Source organism: Camelina sativa, chromosome 1 (assembly GCF_030686135.1).
Source record: "Camelina sativa cultivar CO46 ecotype springtype chromosome 1, ASM3068613v1".
NCBI lineage: Eukaryota > Viridiplantae > Streptophyta > Magnoliopsida > Brassicales > Brassicaceae > Camelina > Camelina sativa.
In genome coordinates, this window is record NC_141880.1 from 3,401,019 (window position 1) to 3,423,412 (window position 22,394).

The window sequence follows — 22,394 nt, forward strand, 5'->3', positions numbered from 1 at the left end:
TTTCTCTTGAAAACAGATTTTTAGCTTGATTTGCTTTGATTTAGCTTTCAACTGACGTTCTTTCCACGAATATTAAAAAAAAAAAAAAGTGACAAAATTTACAAGAAAATAAACCATATAAATCACTGACAAGTGACAACGCACACAATTGGTAACAAAAACATATGAAGGGACTACAATTTAATTTGAATTACCGACTACATCAAAATAAATATGAGAGAGCAAATCAAACAAATCTCAGTGAGTGTTTGAGGCAAATTCTGTCCTTTTTTGCTCTAAATAATCTTCTTATTTTAAAAATATTATTGCTTAACATTTGGGAAGATCAAGTGGTGGCGGTGGCAAGGTGGTCGCCTTGGTCGGTCCGTTCTCAACCACAAATATCATCCCTAGTCCGAATGGCAAGTGAACATCGATATGACAATGCATAATCCACGCACCTGAACCAATATGTTATCCAATATTTTAGGTTTCGTGCATTGATTGTAAAATAGTATAATGAAAGAATTGGGACTGAGAGAGTTTTTACCTGGATTATCAGCAGTGAAACGGGTCACGGCCCATCCACCAACAGGCACAGCCAAAGTGTTACGGAATTGAGGGTTAACGAGATTGAACTTGCTCCGGTCACGGTTGGCGTCATAATTACCAAACCCTTGAGCCAAAACATGGAAATTGAATCCGTGAAGATGCATGGGATGACTCTCCGCCGCGATAAGCGCATGGTTCTGCAATACCAACTCCACCGTCGTATTGAATTTCAGAACCTTGGCGCTCGTTGTCTTTTGAGCGAGCAAAAGTCCCGGGTTTGTCTGAGTTATGTTCGGGTCAGTGTAATCGAACTTAACCGGAGGCTGGTCTGGAAAATCAGGCGTGAAAATCCCGTCGACGCCGTGGAACACAGCTTCCAAGATCGATAGCTTTTTAGGTAATACGAAAGAGTGGTTGCTCATAGAAGCTGAGAATTTTGGACACGTTGTGTTATCTGCGCATGCTTCTAGCCCGAGCCCGATGGTTACGAGCATCTCTTCATCAACGTGGCGAGGTACTGGTACGTAGTGAGGTCCATCGACTAAGCTATTGAGGCTGGAGTAGAATCTGTGAGCAGTTAACGTGTCGAAGAAGGAAGGTAGCTTAGGCATCAACACGCGCTTCGTTCCATGTGTTTTCGACGCGCCGGTATAGTGGATGACGCCTCTGGTGGTGGTGTTGGGGAAAGGGACGGAGGGTGCGCTGGCGTAAGGATGAGCCGCCATGTAGTAGGAGGTGTCGATGGACTGATCGGCGAAGAGTAGTGCGTCAACGGTTTGACCCGGTGCGATTGCGATGACGTCGGTTACGTAAGGGGCGGTGTAGACTGCGTCAGCGCCGACAACTGTCAGCCTGTGATTGGCTATCTTGAAAAACATTTGCATGTTCATTGCCGCGTTTATGATGCGAAGTAGGTATCTCTTTCCTTTCACCACGTCTAAGCTAAACATTCCTATTTTGATTTATAATGAAAGTATTAATTAGGAAAATGGTAAGTTTTATTCAAACAGTATGGTTAGAAACTTGGTTATTTAGTTGTTTTAATTTAGTCATTTTACTAATTAGTAAATATTTTTGTTTTGGGTTATTTTTAGTTGTTCATCATCTTTTGACTCACTGTCTTTGGAGCATGGATATAGGTTTCCGGGAAGGCCATTGATCGTATAAGCGTCAGAATTGTTTGGAGGAACTCCGGTGGCGATTGCGGTCTCCTCTAACGCGACTACATCCGTGTTCCACCATTCACCTGTTTTTAAAAAAAAAATATAAAAGTTAAGATATTAATATATAGTACTGTTTTTATAATAATGTAGAACATCGAAGACTTTGATTTGGCCAATTCCAGCTAATGATGTATATAGACGTTTGAATTTTAAAAGACAAGGACCAACACCCGTTACGTCATCATTCACCAAATATTATTTGTCCTAATAATATATATCTAGCTTATAATATAGTTAGTATATAATCGAGTTTTTTTTTTTTTTAAACATATTTTGAGACCTACCAAATAAGATGGGAACCTCTTTGTGAGGTTTGGGAAACGGGTAAGAGTGGCCGGATTTTGGGCGGATGATGATAGCACCGTATACGGTGGCGCGTAGGAAAGAAGAGTGTGCGTGCCACCACAAGGTACCTTCTTGGCCGGTGATGTTGAATCTGTAAGCGTATCTCTTGCCAGGCTGAATTGGGCACTGCGTTATCATACTTGGTCCATCTGCCCAAACTGTTAGTCTATGGAAGATCCCGTGCCTGCGTCGTCGTGTACGTACAAAATATTAAGATAATTAAACTTGTTGAAATTTTAACACAAAAATAAAAATAAAAATCGTTAAACCTTTTAATAAAAATCAAAACGAACAAAAAAACGTTCATATTTTAGATACTAGTATGTTTGTTAAAATATAACTATACCGTGATCATAATCTTAATTAATTTCGAAGGAAAAAGAAGGACCGAAGTGACTATACTCCAAATATGAAATATCTACATATTTATTTTATATTTCGAAAACAAAGTTGAGTATTTTATGCTAGAAAGGAAATAACTAAGAGACGGTGAAAGGCGAACGTCTATAGTAAAGCCAAAATACGAAAACGTAATCATTTACTTAGTTAAGCAAACTATTAATATATAAATTAAAACGAGGTTACCGTAATTAATTAATTGAGTACCAATGAATTGTGATGTTGTGTGGTGAATTGTTGAGGACGTGAATAACGAGCGAGTCACCCTCCTTAACGCGTATTGTTGGTCCAGGCAGGCTTCCGTTTACGACCGTTACCACTTGCCGTTTGCACAGCCGAGACACCGTTAAGTTTTGTACCTGGCAAAATCCAAGTATCTCTCACGTCGTTAGGGATATGACTGGTCAATGCTCGTACTATAACTAGTTAGCTAGTTAAATAAACTCATATTTCACATTAGTTATAGATTCACCTATAATCAAATACAATCACAACATTTGGCAGAAGCATGAATTTGGTTTTCAAATAAGTAAGAATCATCTTGTTTCAAGTTTTGAACCGATACAAAACAATTATACGCGTATCCAATATATATATCATACGTTTATAACATGCCAATAAAAATCAATTTTAGCGGAAGAAGAAGAGGAGGCAAGAATGCATAGTTACGTTGAAGGTGTGTTCGACAATGGCCGCAGAAGCTATTGAAGAGACTGCGAAAAGAAGTAGAGCACAAGCAAGAGAAACCCTAACACCCTCCATCCCTAGAGAGAGAAAGATGAGAGCTACCTAGCAGACAAAGAGAGATGTGTGTTATGGAGATGTTGAAGCGAAGAGAATTGTGGTTCTACTTAATAATTTATAGAATGCGAAGTGGTAACTAACGAACGATGATGGTAACTAGGGCTGTCTAAGATAACGGTTTGAATATACAAGTATATAAATCATGATTCTCAATATGGGTTTCTTTAGAACCTTAGCTAGCCACGTAAGTTCTATCCAATGTTATTGCCACATAGTTTTGATAGTTTTCAATTTTAAGAGTTCGTTTTTTTTTTCCTTGTATTTGTGTGCAGATATTTTAGATTGTTAAATTTAAAATACGATTTATATGGTGCACAAAAAAAAACAAAGATTTCTATTGTACACATACAAATTATACAAACATTACTGATAATAACTAGAATTAATGTATAATTTAAACAGTAAAATGTTTGATTCATTCTCCATTCTAATTTAAGTTTCTTAAAAAAAAGTATAATTTAGAACAAATTAAAAAATATTAGATCTGAGTTGATGGCTTGATGATGTATATCGATCACTGTTATAGCATAATCGATTAGGCGTGTATGTATTTTTCTACGTGTATGCATGTGTTTTTGTAGATATTGATATATTCTTTCTAGCGAAGCTATGCCAATAGGTAATTTTCAATCTGTTAGTAGAGACATCGTTCTCTAAATTTCTAACAGTTGATCTCTTTATTAGTTTAGTTTATAATTTTCCTTGAGAAATAACAAAAGTCATCCAAAATTTTTTGCGTCTCAACACAAACCATCTTAGCTCATTATAATTCGTATTACAAGTCCAATATAGACAACTACTTATCTAATTTGATATCTAAGTAACAACCACAATTTTAGCGACAGATTTATAATAAAATTGAACATTAAAAATCCGCAAATTATTTTCTCAAAACATTGTACCAATGAAGTTACAACTATTTAATTATTGATAAAGTAGAAACCAAAAACCCAATGGTCCTATTTTTTTCCATTTGTTACTGTTACTCGGATTTAAAATTTAGAGTAAGTAAAACATATCCAAGGATCATATGAGATCGTATATTTAAAAAGTGTGTTGGATTCGATATAATTAAGGAATCAACGAACCCATAAATTTGCTCTAGGCTTTATTTAAATGCAGAAATAAACATGCAATGCACTCCAGACACAGGCCGATTGATTTTGTCTCAAATTATATGACAAATTGGGTAGTATTCAACTACCGAGCAAATTCATTATAAAAAGGTTCCCACTATGTTATTAATTGGTTTAGTAATATACATATTTTCTTATGACTTGAAGAATTTTGATACGTGCATAGAAGCGGTCGTCCATGTGTTCAAGTTGAAACTTGGAAGCCTCTTCTTAGTCAACTTTACAATACCTTCGAGCAGTGCCGGTCCGGCATTTACTAGTGCCCTATGCAGAATTTAAAAACATGCTCTTTTATATATTACCAAAAAATTATAACCAATAGTATATAAGACTTTATGTTTAATGTTTTGAAATTGTACTAACACAAATCAAAGCCAAAGCATTAGATTTGATGAAAAAGTTTATCTAATAGTTTTACAAAGCAAACAATTAATCTCAAAAGGGAAAAAATCAAAACCAAAACTAACAATTAACATCAAAAACTATGATTTGCATTTATATTAAAGTCCACATTTTTATAAAAGTCTTTAGATGTATATAAAAGCTCTATAAAAAAATTTACAAAAAATATTCTAAATTTTTTGATGCCCTAATTCTTTGTTTTAGTTGTTTGGCCCATGGACCGGCCCTGCCTTCGAGAAACGTGTTGTATTTTGTGTAGATAGATATAGTTGTATATATGTACGTTTCACATAGATACATTTCATATCCGTTTGATTTTTTCGAGTCAACACATCATAATATATATGATACATGCAACAACTGTTTTTATCTTTTACCTAGTTGTTCCAGTTAATCATTGTTTTCCGAGGTGTTTTATCTTTGACCTAGTTGTTCCCCTTAATCATTATTTTCCGAGGTCGTGATATAGTATGTGTTTGTTTATTGTAAAGATAAAGTTTAGATTTCCATTAAATTGTAGGTTCATAAATTTAATGTACATTAGTACATAGTAAACGGCCGTTCTCGCCATAATCTGAAACCCCGTTTTAATTATATAAATAGTCTGATCTAAAGATTTGTTGTCAGGCAAAGGTCGCTCTCGATCGTGTAATAATATAATACGACTGTTTCTTGTATGTTCAAGAGTTGGCATGAACATTTTTTTTTAAATTAGCTTTCGCCATCTCATATCATAGGCGAATGGATTACCATTGACTTTTCAAATTAAAAACAGCATTTCAAAGCCTTTTCGTAGACACGACCAACTCCTTGATGATCTTGAATAACATTTTCATGAAACTCAAAATGTTAGTTGGCCAAATCGAATGTTTATTGGTTTGTGAGTTACTTTTAGAAACCTATCTAGATTTTAGAGATCTATCTATAGTTTTTTTCGGTGAAATGTTAAATTTATACCAAATAAAAAAGGTTACATTATACACTGAAATCAAAAAAATATGACCGAGCTCTTAACAGAAAGAGCGATGGAACAACAACAAAAGTTTTTTTTTCCTTTGTCTTACAAAAAAAGAGTTTTACCACACTTAGAGTGGGCTAAAAATACAACCAAAATAGTATTCAAGGAGAGAAATGGTAGCGTCTGTACCCTCCGGCGAAAAGGAGATGAGACGGCTGCGCATAGTTCGGTCGATTTGGATCTTAACAGAGCCAATCGAGGTTGGATCAGCAGAGAATATTCTGCGGTTTCTCTCCTTCCAAATCATATAAACTATGACTTGTAAGAGGAGTTTAAGGATCTTACACGCAAAACGCGGCGGTGTGGATTGAGTAGCCATGACCCATGAGGCGGCGGCTTGGAGGGAGGTAGGAGGGTGAGGTCGAACCCTCCCCGCAAGCCCCACCCACAGTGCTCTTGAGTAGTCACACTCGAAGAACAGATGGTCATGGGAGTCTACACCTGAAGAACAGAGCACACATTGAGGAGGGACACTCATTCCCCATTGACGCAGTCGATCTCTTGTTTTAAGCCTGCGCAATGTTGCCAGCCAGTGAATAAAGGAGAATCTAGGGACATCTTCTTTGAACCAGACTACTTTGTACCACGAGACAACAAGGGAGGGCTCGCAGATTTGCAACCAGGTACCATTGCAGGAGAATTTGTCCGTGAAAGAACCTGACGAAGTCCTCCATTAGTACCAGTCAGATCCTCTTGATTGTGATAGAGGATTGATAGCGAATAAGCAAGTGTGAAGCTGTTCTGCTTGTGGGGAACGAGCATGCGGTAAGTGTCACTGTCCATCCCTTGTGGCATCCCAGACTGTTGCATCACGGCGAATACGCAATTCCCTTGGCGCCGAGGTTCCAAAGAGGTCAATTAAGGGACCCATAGTGGTCCAAGAATCAAACCAGAACAACGCTTTCCTCCCGTTTCTCACCTGACATCGGGCATACTTTTTAAAGAAGGGTTTTAACTCCAGCATCTTCCTGATAGTCCAAGAGAGTCGCGGAGAGGATTCCATAAGCCAATAGCTCCTACGACCAAAGACATTGTGTCTAACCAGCACACCCAGAGAGAATCAGAGTTGGTAAATAAGCGCCAAACTTGCTTCAATCTAAAAACCATAGCAAACTCCTCCAAGGGCCTTACACCCAATCCTCCCTCACTTTTAGGCTTTCAGATATCAGCCCAAGAAACTCTTGATCCATTTGTAGAGGAGGTTGCATTTTTCCACAGAAATGCGGCAAAAAGAGAATCGACAATCTTATAGAAACCCTTGGGGAACACAAAGACTTGGCTCCAAAAATTCACCTTTCCATAAATGACAGAGACAATTAGACGAACCTGACCGGTATAAGACAGGTACTGGGACGTCCAAGAGTGTAACTTGCTTGTGATCTTCTGAATGAAAGAATGAAGAGTAGCCAATGATAGTTTTGTCGGCCTTAGCGGGAGGCCAAGGTACCTAGTTGGGAAAGTACCAAGTCTGATGCCGATGGAGGTAGATATCGCTGCAGCCTCCGTCTCGGTGAAACCCCCAAGGAAGAGATCAGACTTATCAGGGTTCATTTCCAGTCCGGAGAATGAGTGAAACTGATGCATGATTTCAGCTATTCCCCGTAGAGAGGAGATGGAGCCGTCTGAGAAAATGAGAAGGTCATCTGCAAATGATAGATGGGTCAGACGAGGAGAAATGCACAGCGGGTGTGCAGAGAACTTGCCTTGGACTAACCCAACATCTAGCATTTTCGAAAGAACCTCCATAATTATGATGAACAGGTAGGGAGAGATACAATCCCCTTGCCTCAATCCTTTTTCTCCTTTGAAATATCCTGCTAACTCACCATTGATAGCGATGGAGAACTTAGGCATAGAGATGCATTCCTTTATCCAGGAGCGAAAGAGAGGAGGAAAGTTCAGAGCCTCAAGGATCTTAAGAACGAAATTCTAGCATACAGTATCAAATGCCTTCCGGATGTCAACCTTGAGGAGGGAGCTCTTACTACAAGCACCACGTTCGTAGTTTCGAATGAGTCAGTTGCAAGGAGGACATTATCTCCTATGCTGCGACCACTGAGAAAAGCAGCCTGGTTCGGTGAGATGCATTGCATGAGAATGGGCTTCAGACGGTTTGCCAAAATCTTTGAAATGATTTTGTACACCAAGTTGCAGCAGCTGATAGGTCGGAACTCAGACATCGCAGAGGCCTCTGGCGTTTTAGGGATAAGGGTAATTACAGTTGCATTCATGTCTTTAAGAAGCCGGCCATTCGTGAAGAATTCTTGGATGGCTAGAATAAGGTCATTACCGACTATAGGCAAGGCTGATCAGTAGAACTCAGCGGGGTAGCCATCTGGTCCAGGGGACTTGTTCAATGGCATGGCGAATAGGGTGTTACGAACTTCCTCCTCTGTAACCTGACTCAACAAATCCTCTGCTTGGGAAGCTGAGCATCTAAATGGGAGGAGATCCTGTAAGAACTCAAGAGTAACAAGAGACAAGGGAAGAGTCGTGGAGCCTAAAACAGACTTGAAATACTCTACCGCATGCGATTTCATCTCAGATGGAGAGGAGACTTTCCTACCATTTGAATCGGAGAAGAAGTGGATATGATTTTGCGTGTTCCTCTGGATCACAACCTTATGAAAAAACGAAGAGTTCTTATCACCAAGGTGTAGCCACTGGATTCTAGACTTCTGCATATAGAACTTCTCCTCGGCAGTAAGAAGCTTCTTCCATTCCTCTGTAGCTACATTCTCCTCTCTTGCTAGTGATTCATTGGGGGAATTTAGCAACCTCCTCTGGAGCTTAGCGACCTCATCAGCCTTCTCCTTGACCCGAGTTGAGATCCCACTGTAATGATTTCTATTAAGCCTCTGCAAGCAAGGTTTTAAAAGTTTTATGGCAAGAGCAAGCTTGAACTGATTGGAGCCAATAACAGAAGCTGGAGTCCAATGCGTCTCAACCTCGTCAGAATAGTCTGGGTGATCTGTGACGTGACTGTAGAACTTGAATGGTCTAGTGTGTGTGTGCTGCAGGACAGGAACTGTGAACAAACAATGAGCATGATCAGATTGACCAGGTTCCAAGAACTCTGCAAAAGCATCCGGGAACAACCTTGCCTAGTGTTCATTGACGAGGGCGTGATCAATGCGTTTGGAGACAGGATCCGATTCCCTATGGTTCCACCAGGTGAAAGGAAGACCTTTGGCTGGAGCTTCAAAAAGATTTGAATCCTGAAGCGCTAGCTGAAAAGCATTGACTCCATGAAGATCAATATCCGCAGAGGGAAAAGCGGAATTATGTTCACTCCTCAGGATCTGATTGAAGTCTCCTACAACTGCCCAAGGACTTTGAGAAAACGGGATGGAGGAGTGCAGGAAGGCTAACTCGTCCCAGAGTGCAACCCGTTCTTCAACATGATTAAACCCATACACGAAGGACACTGTGAGATTGATGTTGTCTGCAAGAGAAAAGATACCACAGGTAATGACTTGAGCTGACACTTTGTAGATTACCACACATAACCTTGGATCCCACACAACATCTATCTATAGTTTCAATATTTCAAGATCAAACATTTGGACTTAAAAATTGTTATCAAAATAATGAGGTCTGCATACTTCATATTTAGCATTTGTTTTTATAACTTGGAAAGACTCCCACACTTCGTTGCACAAAAAAAAAAAAAAAAAAAGAAGGAAAGACTCCCACACACATTTTATCAAAATCAAAGAAAGACGTTTTTACTTTTCAATCTTCATCATCCACTGAATGGGCCACACGAAGAGGCCTAGTTTACAGAAGAATAGGCTTTTAAATAGGCCCAAAAGAAAGTACTTAGACCCCCAGATAATGAAAATTCCCGCCATAAGCCAGAGAAAGTCATCAACCTCCCAAAGATCTTCCGTTTTAATGAATTTACCTAAACCTCCCTCACAAAAGCTTGACCAAAATTTCAGAAAGAGGATTACGAGTGAGGATAATAATGTAAATGTCAATCACAAGGGCAAAAATGTAATTAAAAGGAATAAAAATGATTCCACCGAAACACAAGCCCTACGAATCTCTCGCGTGTGCTCACGCGACCGACCCCAACGAGAACGAGAACCCAAAGCTTTTACAGTTAAGTCCGGTGGGTGAGAGAGACGAGAACCGAAGCCCGTATGGAGGGAGAGATTGGGAGACGATCGGGATTAAGGGAGGTGCAAGAATCGGCGGCAATTGGCAGAGGAGATGGTGATGGTGATGGCGATGGCGACGGCGATGGTGGAGAAGATGCGGCAGGGTTCGTTGAGGAAAGGACGAGTGGGAGAGGAAGGAAAGATCGAGTAAAAGGGCCGTGGTCACCGGAGGAGGATGTTGTGTTGAGTGAGCTCGTTGAGAAGTTTGGACCGAGGAATTGGAGTTTGATGGCTCGGAGTATTCCTGGTCGTTCAGGCAAGTCTTGTCGTCTTCGTTGGTGTAATCAGCTCAATCCATCTCTGAAGCGTAACTCCTTTACTGGTATAATTTAATCCATTTTCCCACTTTTTGATTTGAATTTGGGGTTTTGATCTTTTTTTTAGATCGGATTGTTCCTGTGATCTTCTTCTTCTCTTTTCGAATTTTTGATTGGTATGTGTAGAGTTGAGGAATCTAGGGTTTTTGTTTTTGGTTCTTTTTATATTTGTGCTGTTTTTTTTTTTTTTGGAGAGAGACTTGACTATTGGATCAGCTCTGTGATTTGCTTGTATGGTTGTGAAATGGAATTGAATTGGTGATTTTGGCTGAGACATCACTAGGGCGGTACGATGATGTAAAACTGAAAAAAAAACTAGAAAAGAAATGATCTTTGGATTCTGTGCTTCTTCAGGGTGTGTCAATTTGGGATCTTTATGGCTTGTGAACTTCTACTTGAATCCATAACGAACAACAAATTAGGTTGGATACCATTTGATGTTGTAGTTGATCAAAAACGACGGTTTGTTTGAGGATAGTAACTCTGCTTAGCTGTAGATTTTTTTTGTTGTATTTGGCGCTGATTGGTACGAGGCTTCCAGGGGCCTATGCATTACTACTAGTTAATTGTTCTCAAGTTTTGTGTTCTTTTCATATCAACTTTAAACTCTGTTTCTATATCATTTTCATAAGTAGCACTAAATCAGGCTACTTCGTTGTATCTTTTTGTTTGTTGGTTTATGAAGCGGTAGAAGACCAGGCTATCATCAAAGCACATGCCATCCATGGAAACAAATGGGCTGTAATTGCGAAACTCCTTCCTGGAAGAACAGATAATGCTATCAAGAACCATTGGAACTCCACTCTAAGACGTCGATTTATGGATGAAAAGGCAAAGAATATGGGAGCTGGAAGCTTAGTTGTCGAAGAAGATCCTGAATTTGACAGAACGGCAACAATAGCTTCGCCAGAAGGAATTTTATCTTCAGGGGATGCTGGTCATGTAACTACTCCAATTGTGTCTCCGGAAGGCAAAGAGGCTACCTCTATGGAAATGCCTGAAGAACAACAATGCGTAGAGAAGACAAACGGAGAAGGTATTTCTAGGCAAGACGGTAATCCTCCAACGCTTTTCCGCCCGGTAGCTCGGCTCAGTTCTTTTAATAATGCGTACAATCATATGGAAGGATCATCGTCTCCACATATACAAGACAAAAATCAATTCCAATCATCTAAACAAGACACAGCAATGCTAAGAGTGCTTGAAGGATCTTACAGCGAGCAATTTGTGCCTCCGACATGTGGAAATGGTTGTTGCAGCAACAATCCCGTTGGCCTTTTTCAGCAAGACTCATTGTTGGGTCCAGACTTTGTGGATTACTTAGACCCACCAACAATTCCGAGTTACGAACTAGCTGCTATAGCAACGGATATAAGCAGCCTTGCATGGCTGAGAAGCGGTTTAGAGAGTAGCAGCGTTAAGGCGATGGAAGAAGCAGCTGGCCGGTTAAGGTCTCAAGGCTCAAGGGCACATCAAGATCATTATCTTGTATCTGAACAGGGGAAGAACATAACCAATGTCTTGTCCACATAAAAAAAAAAAAAAAAAAAAAAGCAGAACAAAACCAGTCTCCGAGATTTTTTTTTTTTTTTTTTTTTTTTTTTTTCTTTCTGAGATTTCTTTACTTTATTTTTTGTATTTGATTTTTTTTATCCCTTGATCTCGGAGAGCTTGAGTTTTATTTGTAATCAAAGTTGTGATGTAACTGAGTAGAGATAGTTTATATAGTTCTGAAATTGAGCAGAGGCCACAGTGTCTTTCAACTTCCTTGTGACTCGTATGACGACTGCGTTTACCATGTGATGATATGGTTATTTCACATTGTAACATGCCTTAACAACAAGCCCACAATGATGATCTATATATCATAACACTGCTAAATAATGTGAACGTGTAGTTAAAAATCCACAACCAGTTAATTTCAAGGGAAAACGGCAAGAAAATCCGGTTTTAGCACACAAAAATTTCTGATGGTACACCAAGGTTCTCTCAAACCAAGTCAAAGAAGCAAACATGTATATGTGCTATGTGTGTATTCACAATTCTAAATATACGTATGCAGAGAAAGAAGCTGTACAATTCTGGCTTTTTTTGTTTGTTGTTGCTCGTAACTCTAAAAAGCTTCGAGAGAAGAGCCATGTCTAAGAGCTTCTTTAGCTTCAGCCTCCATCCCAAGTTTTAAGAGACAAGTCGCTTGTAAGTAGAGAGCGATTGAAAACTCTGGTGATGTGACCTGAGCTTGCATAGCGTCACTTAGAGCCTCGCGGAACATATCGTTCATTAGGTAACATAGACACCGTCTGGCTAATACTGTTGGTGATATCACTGGTGCTCCACTCATGAACTGTTCATAAGAAGAATTCATATCGTTATAAATAATGCATGTATCTTTGCTGGTAAAAGAAGACAGGTTCTTGATGATTCAAATTGATACCTCTGTGTAGAATTCGATTGCGGTTTCAAAATCTTTAGCACGAAATGCAGCATCTCCGTGCTTCTTGTAATCCATATTCTCTTGCATTTGACCCGTCCACATTTGAAATGAGAACTGCAATATTTTTGAACTCATAATGAGATATTGAGATGTATCAAGATATTTTATGTTTATCACAAACATATATACTATGATATACCTCGTTTGTGACCATCACATCGTCCTCTCCATATCCGACTTTCTCGAGTAGTTCGTGTATGCCACTTAGATCCATTCTCAAGCATGTTTCTCCAAAAGGAGCCAAGCGCACTTGCTGCTTGGTTTCAGGTTTAGTGTATGATGGACTCTGTCATTATTAAGTCCCACATGATTACATAAGAAAAGTCTGCATAACCCGAAACCTTGGAAGAATTAGTGAAGTGATGACTTACAGGGATGTTTTCTCCTTTGACGTTGGGCCAAGAGTCAGCTCGTTTCTCAAGCCTTGAAAGAGCTGACATGAGAAATTTTATGCTTGGCCTCTCGTCTGGTTCAGGCCGTAAACAGCGGGAAGCTAGATGTATTAGTTCTGTTCTATCCTCATCAGAGAATTGACCATCCAGAGCTGAATCCATTAGCACCAGATAGTTTTTGCCACGGAACAGATCAAGTGCCTGGATGACATTGCCAGATAAGTTAAAACTAATGAAACTCTCAAGAAACATTTATATATTATACAGATCATGCTTCTGGATACAAAATAATTATAGTACAAGTAACAAGAGCCAGCTCATCTACAAAGATTGACATTTTGACACCTTGAGGACCAACAGATATTTTGCTTTGTGGGAAGAAAGTTACATGGTTCGGTGGAATATGTCTGCCGCTCATGAGATCGAGTAACAAGGTCCCAAAGCTAAATGTGACACTCTCCGGTATCACAGTACCTAGCAGAGTTTAAAAGTTAAGTTACGAGTGGTTTCAGATGTTTAGAACTTTTCCCTTGAGAAGAGTGGTTGGATGCACATACCTAGACGCAAATATTCAGGAGGAGCAAATGCCAAGTTAGTGCTATAACTCTTCCCCTCTCGGCTACACTTCATTAGACCGAAGCAAGACAGCCTGGGATTCCCAACCTGTCATATACTTTGTGAGAAACTTATGATAATGATTACATTTATGGTTTTCAAAGTACTGCAGAAAATTTTAACCTTATCGAACAATATTCTGTAGGTGTTAAGATCATGGTACAAATCTATTCCCCTATCATTACAGTAATCCAACGCTATGGCAGTAAGTAACGCAACTCTCAGCCTCATCTCCCATTTCATTGGTCGTTTCTCCCCTGAAAACAAATTCATAGTCAAACAACTTAAGAGACAATAGTCAAACCACTTAGAGCATATAAACTCAAATAACAAAGAGTCTCACAGTGGAAGAGATGCTTTGCAAGTGTTCCACTAGGCATGTACTCAGAAACGAGCAGCCTCTCGTGACCTTCTGAACAACAACCAATCAAATTGGCCATATGCTCACTCCTACACCTCCCCACAGCTTGTGCTTCCTCCTGAAAAAAAAAACAAAATGCCACATTCAATAAATTTTCCTCTGCAAAAAACAGGTCAAGCCCAGAACCTAATTTGTATTATTTACTAACTCAAAAAGAAATGAAATTTGCCTCTTAAAACATACCAAAATCAAGAACATTGTCACATTCAAGAGAAGTATCTCGGAAAAAAATAACCAATCAAAAGTCAAAGACGATGAACAATCGGAAAATGGGGATCTAAGCACTAGTCAAATCTTAAGCAAAACCAAAGAAAGAAGAATCCAGAAATTTTAATCAGACCAAAACAACAAAAACAAAAAAAAAAAAACTAATTGAGTAAGTTATCAAATTCAAATGGGGTAAGAGACGAACGATGAATTCGAAAGAATCAGGCCACGAAAGCCTCTGAAACCGTTTGACGGCGATCAATCTGCCGTCTTTGAGCCTCCCTTTGTAGACGATATTAGGAACCCTCTCGTTGTGCTCCGACACGATGTTGCCGGCGGCGAATCCGTCAGTAGCGACTCTCAAAAGCTCCAAGCTAAATTCCCTGAAACTGGGACAAGTACTCCCCTCGTCTTCTCCTTTGTTATCTGCAGCGAAATTGTTAATTAGGTTAATTCCTCGATTCATCGTCTTCTTCAGAATTTAACGCGAATAGAGAGGAGTGTCTGGGAGAATTCGTCGGAATTTGTTTTACCTAGTTCGTCGATGACGGTGGAAGTAATCGACGGAGAAGGCGATCGACGCCAAGGTTTGAAGCAAATGCAGCCCATCGCCGGCGATGGGTAAGGTCGGCGACAATAGTTTCGCCGGTGGAGAAACTTTTTCAAGTGCTTTGGTTTATTAAACTAAACTCCCGCCTCCGGCCATTAAATTATATATATATATATATATATATGTTTTTTTTAAAGAAACAAATCTTTCTTTTTTGGTATCGAATATTTTCTATATCATAATTAAATACTTGATGAACAAAATAATGTATAGTATATTTATATTTTTTTGAAAAAATCAACGTTGATATTATTTAATATAAGAAAATTGTCAACATGATGTTGTAGTCTTAATTATAAATTTGTTTGCTTGTTCCATTTAAATTGTGAGCATATTGAACATTAAAGTTTTTATTTTATTTATTTTTATAAATAAAATCATCAGATTTGTTGAGTTTTGTCTTCAATTTAGCCTATATTCCAATGGATTATCTTAAAAAATGCAATTCGTTTTTGAGTCTTAATTTTTAACATTAAATTTCTCATTAAAATAATTTCACACATTTTTATTATAGTTCACCCATAATTTTAAAAACATTTAAGTAATCAATCTATCTATTATCTATCGTAATCAAATCGTTTTCGTAAATTTTGATCATTACTGGCAAAAAAAACACTCTAGAAACTCCAGTGTGGGACGCTCGTTTTGGTGACTAATTAAATTCATATCTTATTAAACAACACAAAAAAGAAGCATATTTGTTATAGCCCTAATAAATACAAAATTAGCTTACGCCTTAATGGACTATTTATGATGAACTCTGGGCCTTAATGTTAGGCCCAATATTTTAATCTTGGAGAGTCTAACTGAACAGTCTCTTTGAGTTTGAGTTTGAGTTTGAGTTTGAAGCTATCTTTTTTTCTTTGTTGAAAGATAAAAAAAAAACAACTTAGAAACTCTCTAATCGCCAAAATTTTCCGGGAAAGCTCTTTGAAAATTTGCGATTCCTTGTTAACAATGGCGCTTCATGGGTCTGGATTCTTATGGAAAGTAAGCTAAAATTTCTCTCCTTGAAAGACAGTACTTCCGGTTTTTTTTTTTTAACTCAAGTTCTGAAGCTTCAATCTATGGTTATAATCTTGGGGGTTTAGTCGATTAACAAGAAGAACCCATTGAGATTGGATGGGTTTATTGTTCATGGGCAGATTTTTATTCTTGTATGGTGTGAGGATTCTTACGGATTAGCTGATTAGGTATTCGTACTAAGATTAAACCCTAGAAGAAGTTTGGATCGATATGATCAATACTTACCTTATTTACGATTAGAAAGTGTATGAATTTCACCTCTGGGATGCAGCGTCTTCTTCAAGATCCGAACTTTGTTGTTGTCACTTTGAGCAATTTTGATGAATTTATTGTTGTGCTAGTCTGGCACTTTAATCTTTGGCTCCTTGATAGGTTTCAAGCTCAGTAGATGTCACTTCTCTGTTTGGTGGTTCAACGAAGCTGCTTCACTTGCCTAAATCTTATCCCACTCATTGCAACATGGTTTCAGCCAACAATGCATTTGGGTTGGCTCATCTCAAGCTGCAAAACAAAGAACCGTGTGAGTTCGAGCATCTTATCTAGTAGAAGATCTTGTTTTAGATGAGACTCCTTTCTTTAGTCTTGGTTTTGTTTAATGTTAACTTTTTAAAACATTTTGATGCAGGCTCTCGCCTTAGGCCTTGTCGAGTGAAACGCGAGGACAGTAACCAAACTGCAGATGTTGAAAGCATATCAGTGGATGAGAACACGTTGAAGCAAGATCTCGAGATTGCGATCCAGGAAGAAAACTACGTGGAGGCAGCTAAAATACGGGACAAACTAAAAGAGCTTCAAGAAGACAACAAAGCCTCTGTTTTGTCAGCTAATTCTAGGTTCTACCAATCTTTCAGAAACGGGGACTTAGCTGCGATGCAATCTCTGTGGTCAAAATCCGGAAACCCGTGCTGTGTTCATCCAGGAGCCAAAGGCATAACCGGGTATGATTATGTTATGGAGAGCTGGGAATTTGTGTGGATGAACTATGAGTTTCCGTTACAGATTGAGCTGAAAGATGTTGAGGCTCATGTCCGAGGCGAAGTAGGTTATGTAACGTGTATGGAGTTTGTGAAGACAAAAGGGAGTAGTAGTTGGGGAGCTCAGTTTGTTTCGAATGTGTTTGAACGGATTGATGGCCAGTGGTTTATATGCATTCACCACGCTTCTCCTGTTGATATTTGATCAAAATAACAAAGCAGCGTTACACAATTTCAAAACGTTTTCTTTAATGTGTTACTGTATTTGGAGATTGCGGTGGGATATCTTGGTGGTTGTTTTAGGGGTGATGAAGGACTGATCCGATCGATTCCTTTGTTGGATCAGTGAGTTTTTATTCAAGTGACTTGTACTTCGTTACAAAATACTCATGTTGTAAATTACAAATGTATTTGTTTGTTTTAAGATTATACTTGCAATATTCAGTTGTTTCTTATGTTTTGAAGGTAAATGTATAACTTCTGAACTTCACATAGCAACTTCTAAAAAGGATCGTTTATTATAAAACCAAAGGCTTTTGGTTTTGTCAAATCAATCAGCTACAGATCGAGAAATAAATAAGACGAAGAAGAGACACTTTTATTCTGACCAAGACCTCTTGAATCTTGGTCGATCACATACTCAAAACGTAAGATAGAAACATTGGACTATGAAACCAAATCCTCAAAATATAGCTCAAAGCTCATCCTTCTTGATCGCGGAGGGACGGACACCATTAGCGAGAAATTCTTTGTAGTACTTGCCCGATTCTTTCACATGACGTGTGAGGTTATTCTTGAAATCAATGTAATAGAGTCCGAATCTGTTTTTGTAACCATCTTGCCACTCGAAGTTATCTAACAACGACCATACAAAGTATCCAGTGACTCTCACCTTGTCAATGCTGCACATTTTTACACAAATGTTTCATCAAATTCTTCCATATATACAATTGTTAGTCTATGATATAGTATAAAAAAAGAAGTACGACTTACCAAATAGCCTCTTGCATACTCAAAAGATGCCTCTGAAGATAATATTTTCTATTATGATCAGCGGTACCAACTGCAACCGAATCAGTGGCCCCAAGTTCTTCTCCATATCCTAGGAAAAGAACATCAAGATCAGTATATTTGATATTTATCATATAATATAATCAGCACCAAAAAATAGTTAGCAGTAAAAAATAATATATCTAGTTACCATTCTCCATGATCATTATTTCCGGGTTTGCGTATTTATCTTTGATGTACTTCAAAAGACTTCTAAAACCTCTAGAGTAAACGTTCAATGCAGCGGTGAAAGGCTGAAAAAAATAAACAATGGTATCAGTAGACGACAGTATAATAAACAGTGCCAAAGTGGGAAAGTCTTAACCAAAACGCATACCTTGCTACCAATGCTGTAGTTTTGTACATTCTTGGCTGGAAAATTAAAGATAATAATGTTAATTAGTAACAATTATTAAGTACTTCTATACGTTCAAACCTACTCCGGAGACTTTTTGGTATCAGTTATTTTATCAGTTAAAAGGAAAACGAAAACTTACCTTCCCATTGAACAAGAGAATCTTGCAACCATCTTGGTTTAGTGTAATCTGGCTTCTCCAGATGGTTTGAAAACGCTGAAGTGTAGTAGTTGAGTCCTACGAAATCGGTAGAATCTTTCAATTTTTTCTTCTGCTCAGTGGTAAATTTAGGCAATCTATGACCAACAATGTCTTTCATAATCTGTGGATAATCTCCGAACGTAGTTGTGTCCAAATGCCTATATAAAATAATCAAAGTTCCATTTAATCAATAAAATAGAAATTATATACGATTATTTTATTTTCTTTCAAATATATATAGAGAGAGATTACTTACCATCCGAGCATAAAGTCAAGTGCACGGTCAATAGACGCACCGTCTTGTGCATCAGCAAAGTCATGTGGCTCAAACCAAGCCGGACTATGTGCGATTCCAACCTTCGACCCTTTACACTGTAGCCATAAACATTACACACGCAAAGAAAAAAGTAAAATTCTTATCAGATCTGAATCATGACTATAAGTAATTAATTATGATTTGTGTCTGATGTATGTACCTTTTCACACTTTCGTAGAGCTTCAACGGCCTCTGCGTGAGAGAGTAGGAGGTTGTGACTGACTTGATAAGCCTCAAAACCTGATCGTCCATCTTGGCATAAAGGATTGACGTAAGTAGAACAACGTCCTGGTGCCTTCTTTCCTACGTCATAACCGGCGTGAGCAAAGACCCATGGCTCGTTGAATGTGATCCAATGCTTTACTTTTCCACCGTATTCTTGGAAAACGTAGTCTGCGTATTCCCTGAAGTCTTTCCTGTATTTTTGCAAAAAAAAAAAGGGATATTAATTAAAATCACGTGGAGCGTGTCTCCTATAAGCTTTAACTGCGTCTTACGAAAACGTACACAATGTTTTGGCTTAAAAAGCCGCCATATTCGTCTTCTAGATCTTGTGGGGTGTCCCAGTGGAAAACAGTCACGAATGGAATAATACCTAATCACAAATATAAATATTTGTATTAGAGAAAAATAAGGGTATTAGCCTATTAGGTATAGAGTTTTTTTTTTGTTGATTAAATTTTATATATGTACATAAATGCTTTAAAGTATATATAACCATTTTTGATGAGCTCGTCGATGACGTCGTGGTAGAATTGCACACCAGCTTTGCTCACTCCCTTCTCCTTTCTCCCATCTGATTTTAAAATAAACATTAATTTGTTTAGTTTCATTAATATTCAACATGCATATAAATACAATAAATTCGATATACACTCACGAGGAAATATTCTTGACCATGCGATGGACATTCTGAAGGCGTCTGTGTTTAGACTCTTCATGAGCTGAATATCTTCCTACAAACATTTTCGCAGAGGAGACAAATTAATTTTCAAAATCTAGTATAATTAAAACGGACCAATCAAGGTATTCATTAATAGATACCTTGTAACGATGGAAGAAATCAACAGCCACATCGCCGGTGTCGTTATTACATCTCGCTGCAAATTAAGTTTAGTTAAATCAATATTCTAAGTTTAAGTTAGATTTAAGAGGTTGTAAGAAAAGAAAAAAAAAAAAGTAAATGTAAAGGCATTAGCTCACCTGGATATCTTTTACAGTAGATATCCCATAAGGCTGGTCCACGACAAGTTTCGTCAACTGCACCTTCAACCTAATGACATATAACAAAAAAAATAGGTGATAGGTTTAGCAAATGATATATATAATAAACACACATATATAGACTAATCTGGTATATAAATGACTAAATTTGTACCTGATAAGCCGCCGTAGCCGTGCCAAAAAGAAAACCTTCAGGAAAACTTCCTCGACTTAGTTTAGTAGACGGGGGACAAATGGGATCACCGGCATTTGCAGGAGAACCGACGATAACTACGAGCAAAAGCACCCCCAAGAGAGGAAACTTTTGCAAAGCCATCTTTGTTTTTTGTTCTTGTTGCTGTTTGTTCGCTCTTCAACAGAATTAGAAGTATTGATGGTTCTTTTACATCTCAAAGGCTTTCTTTATATAGTGATTTTCATTCACTTATTGATATCTCATTTTATGTGTTTTTTTTTAATTTGCCAACCAGGCATCGTTTATCATTTTAATATTTTATTTTATAGATCAAGATCGTGTTTTGGATCATACATTGATTGCTACGTACATGGTTATTGACGTCATAGCCTTTATATTATAATGCTTTTATATGTTTATTTGACTAAACTATCATACTGTACATGTTATTTAATACAGTATAAGGATGATTCATTGCATGATCACATCGTTTGTTTTTTCATAAAAATGTTTCTCAAAATTTACAACATATAATATTCCGCGTGTCCAACGAGTACATATTAAAATTAATAAAATGTGACTTTCAATCAGGCCGTTGTGTTTGTGTATCTCCAAAAAAATGAAGGTTCCATACATTATAACTATATGATACTGTATTGGCCCTTAATTAAGACCATTTAATATTGCACTGCACCTGCATAGAATAAGGCCTATTTAAAAAAAATCCAATAATCAACAGTGGTTTTTTTTTCTTCTCCTCTTTTATTTTCTACAAATACCGTTTTGTTTTCAGTTTTGAAACATTAAATAATACATCTCGTGTTTAACGAGCAACAATTTTAAATGCAACATGTTGGCTTCGATCTAAAATTCCCAAATTATACAAAGAAAAAATAGCATTAAACTGCAATATCGACGTTTCCATGTGGTGTAATATGATTATTACAAATTGCTCCATGAGTTAATTAGGTACTATACTAAATTCATATTTTTATTTAAAATTTTATATTCGTAAATAACTTATAATATAAACTTAACAAATAATTTGAGTCTATTATAGTTTGGCTGATAAATATGAATGAAGGATGACGTAAATAAGTTTTTAAATTGTGTAAAAAAAAAGAAGAATAAACGGAGTTTCAGGAGGACAAATGAAAATCCGTCATCATTAGGATTAGAGAAGCAAATGCAAATTTGATTAGTAATTTACTTTATTTGTTGTCATCTATTAGGAAAGGATAATATCAGTTAGCTAGTCCCAATCGTGCAACCTATTGGTTTATTATATGACTATATCTGAGTGATTAACTGACCTATCAGTACAATTCGGATTTTTGTTAAAAAAGTTATTGATATAAAATAGTAAATGGCGAATTTAAAATATAATCTCTAAGTTTTTTTTCTTAATTCTACTTCTTGACCCTCAAATAATAGTTTTGAGAGTGGATACTTATCTGAAGTCGGTACTTGATTATGTATACATCTATACCATCCATTTTTGACCATTGAAGACAAAAACTAGGGTAGCGGAGAGTCAACCATACAAGTTATGATCGTTCTTTCTTATTACACAAAAAAACGTCACACTATTCTAAAATAATAAAAATTTGAAATTGAAAAGGAAAGACACTATACATATCCATATTATTATTCAACGATATTCTCAAAATCGATATATTTAAACCACCAATGCTATAGGAGGAAATTAAATAGAACATCCGATCTCATTAAACATGTTAATTTTGTAACTGTTAGTTACGTTAAGTCCTGTTTGTCCTATTACAGTATTAATTACTAGTTCATTGTTGTATTTGTATCCTTCCATTACCCAAGAATTAATATGGAAGGCACAAAACACGTGCCCAGAAAGGGTCGTTTTTGTAATGTTATACGGTATACCTTATCAAATTTATACCTGGCCATTTATTTTGAAAGTTTTAAAGAATTTTTTAAGTTTTGAAGTCAAGGCATCGGGCCGGGCACCACGACGAC

At 37.5% G+C, this 22,394-nt stretch overlaps 6 protein-coding genes across 6 annotated transcripts; 2 read left to right on the forward strand and 4 right to left on the reverse strand.

The window, feature by feature from the left end:
- Positions 1-97: 97 nt before the first annotated feature.
- On the reverse strand, positions 98-3,845 carry LOC104750119 (laccase-7). The gene is made up of 6 exons (XM_010471902.3): positions 3,168-3,845; positions 2,706-2,857; positions 2,039-2,283; positions 1,649-1,777; positions 530-1,483; positions 98-440 (listed from the first exon to the last, which is right to left on the reverse strand). The coding sequence occupies exons 1-6, from the start codon at positions 3,258-3,260 to the stop codon at positions 310-312; spliced, it is 1,704 nt and encodes a 567-aa protein (XP_010470204.1). The 5' UTR covers positions 3,261-3,845; the 3' UTR covers positions 98-309.
- Positions 3,846-8,167: 4,322 nt separating this feature from the next.
- Positions 8,168-9,365, reverse strand: LOC147949506 (uncharacterized). The gene is made up of 3 exons (XM_087463633.1): positions 9,359-9,365; positions 9,046-9,303; positions 8,168-8,934 (listed from the first exon to the last, which is right to left on the reverse strand). The coding sequence occupies exons 1-3, from the start codon at positions 9,363-9,365 to the stop codon at positions 8,168-8,170; spliced, it is 1,032 nt and encodes a 343-aa protein (XP_087319759.1).
- A 347-nt stretch (positions 9,366-9,712) lies between these two features.
- LOC104750202 (transcription factor MYB1) lies at positions 9,713-12,108 on the forward strand. The gene is made up of 2 exons (XM_010471999.3): positions 9,713-10,346; positions 11,027-12,108. The coding sequence occupies exons 1-2, from the start codon at positions 10,007-10,009 to the stop codon at positions 11,872-11,874; spliced, it is 1,188 nt and encodes a 395-aa protein (XP_010470301.1). The 5' UTR covers positions 9,713-10,006; the 3' UTR covers positions 11,875-12,108.
- Positions 12,109-12,260: 152 nt separating this feature from the next.
- LOC104750288 (serine/threonine-protein kinase BSK6-like) lies at positions 12,261-15,167 on the reverse strand. The gene is made up of 10 exons (XM_010472097.3): positions 15,004-15,167; positions 14,676-14,896; positions 14,186-14,321; positions 13,966-14,099; positions 13,785-13,890; positions 13,616-13,701; positions 13,207-13,428; positions 12,975-13,121; positions 12,776-12,889; positions 12,261-12,685 (listed from the first exon to the last, which is right to left on the reverse strand). Exons 1-10 carry the CDS (start codon positions 15,077-15,079, stop codon positions 12,455-12,457), a joined length of 1,473 nt encoding a protein of 490 aa, XP_010470399.2. The 5' UTR covers positions 15,080-15,167; the 3' UTR covers positions 12,261-12,454.
- Positions 15,168-15,892: 725 nt separating this feature from the next.
- Positions 15,893-17,520, forward strand: LOC104750371 (uncharacterized). The gene is made up of 3 exons (XM_010472188.3): positions 15,893-16,070; positions 16,479-16,626; positions 16,732-17,520. Exons 1-3 carry the CDS (start codon positions 16,038-16,040, stop codon positions 17,283-17,285), a joined length of 735 nt encoding a protein of 244 aa, XP_010470490.1. The 5' UTR covers positions 15,893-16,037; the 3' UTR covers positions 17,286-17,520.
- A 59-nt stretch (positions 17,521-17,579) lies between these two features.
- On the reverse strand, positions 17,580-20,702 carry LOC104750461 (beta-glucosidase 23-like). The gene is made up of 13 exons (XM_010472285.3): positions 20,382-20,702; positions 20,207-20,276; positions 20,048-20,103; positions 19,884-19,959; positions 19,722-19,799; positions 19,511-19,598; positions 19,164-19,419; positions 18,944-19,059; positions 18,628-18,845; positions 18,468-18,502; positions 18,282-18,384; positions 18,074-18,182; positions 17,580-17,982 (listed from the first exon to the last, which is right to left on the reverse strand). The coding sequence occupies exons 1-13, from the start codon at positions 20,541-20,543 to the stop codon at positions 17,775-17,777; spliced, it is 1,575 nt and encodes a 524-aa protein (XP_010470587.2). The 5' UTR covers positions 20,544-20,702; the 3' UTR covers positions 17,580-17,774.
- Positions 20,703-22,394: the final 1,692 nt, after the last annotated feature.

Coding starts and splice junctions, on each gene's coding strand:
- LOC104750119 (XM_010471902.3), bottom strand. CDS start 3,260: ATGGAGGGTGTTAGGGTTTCTCTTGCTTGTGCTCTACTTCTTTTCGCA. Junction 2,858..3,167: donor TTGTCGAACACACCTTCAAC/GTAACTATGCAT, acceptor GGATTTTGCCAG/GTACAAAACTTAACGGTGTC. Junction 441..529: donor TTTCACTGCTGATAATCCAG/GTAAAAACTCTC, acceptor ATATTGGTTCAG/GTGCGTGGATTATGCATTGT.
- LOC147949506 (XM_087463633.1), bottom strand. Junction 8,935..9,045: donor TTTTGAAGCTCCAGCCAAAG/GTCTTCCTTTCA, acceptor ATGCTTTTGCAG/AGTTCTTGGAACCTGGTCAA.
- LOC104750202 (XM_010471999.3), top strand. CDS start 10,007: ATGGAGGGAGAGATTGGGAGACGATCGGGATTAAGGGAGGTGCAAGAA. Junction 10,347..11,026: donor GAAGCGTAACTCCTTTACTG/GTATAATTTAAT, acceptor TGGTTTATGAAG/CGGTAGAAGACCAGGCTATC.
- LOC104750288 (XM_010472097.3), bottom strand. CDS start 15,079: ATGGGCTGCATTTGCTTCAAACCTTGGCGTCGATCGCCTTCTCCGTCG. Junction 14,100..14,185: donor TGCAAAGCATCTCTTCCACT/GTGAGACTCTTT, acceptor ATTTGTTTTCAG/GGGAGAAACGACCAATGAAA. Junction 12,686..12,775: donor CAATCGAATTCTACACAGAG/GTATCAATTTGA, acceptor TCTTATGAACAG/TTCATGAGTGGAGCACCAGT.
- LOC104750371 (XM_010472188.3), top strand. CDS start 16,038: ATGGCGCTTCATGGGTCTGGATTCTTATGGAAA. Junction 16,071..16,478: donor GGTCTGGATTCTTATGGAAA/GTAAGCTAAAAT, acceptor GCTCCTTGATAG/GTTTCAAGCTCAGTAGATGT. Junction 16,627..16,731: donor GCTGCAAAACAAAGAACCGT/GTGAGTTCGAGC, acceptor ATTTTGATGCAG/GCTCTCGCCTTAGGCCTTGT.
- LOC104750461 (XM_010472285.3), bottom strand. CDS start 20,543: ATGGCTTTGCAAAAGTTTCCTCTCTTGGGGGTGCTTTTGCTCGTAGTT. Junction 18,846..18,943: donor CTTGACTTTATGCTCGGATG/GTAAGTAATCTC, acceptor TATTTTATATAG/GCATTTGGACACAACTACGT. Junction 18,183..18,281: donor AATAATGATCATGGAGAATG/GTAACTAGATAT, acceptor TTCTTTTCCTAG/GATATGGAGAAGAACTTGGG.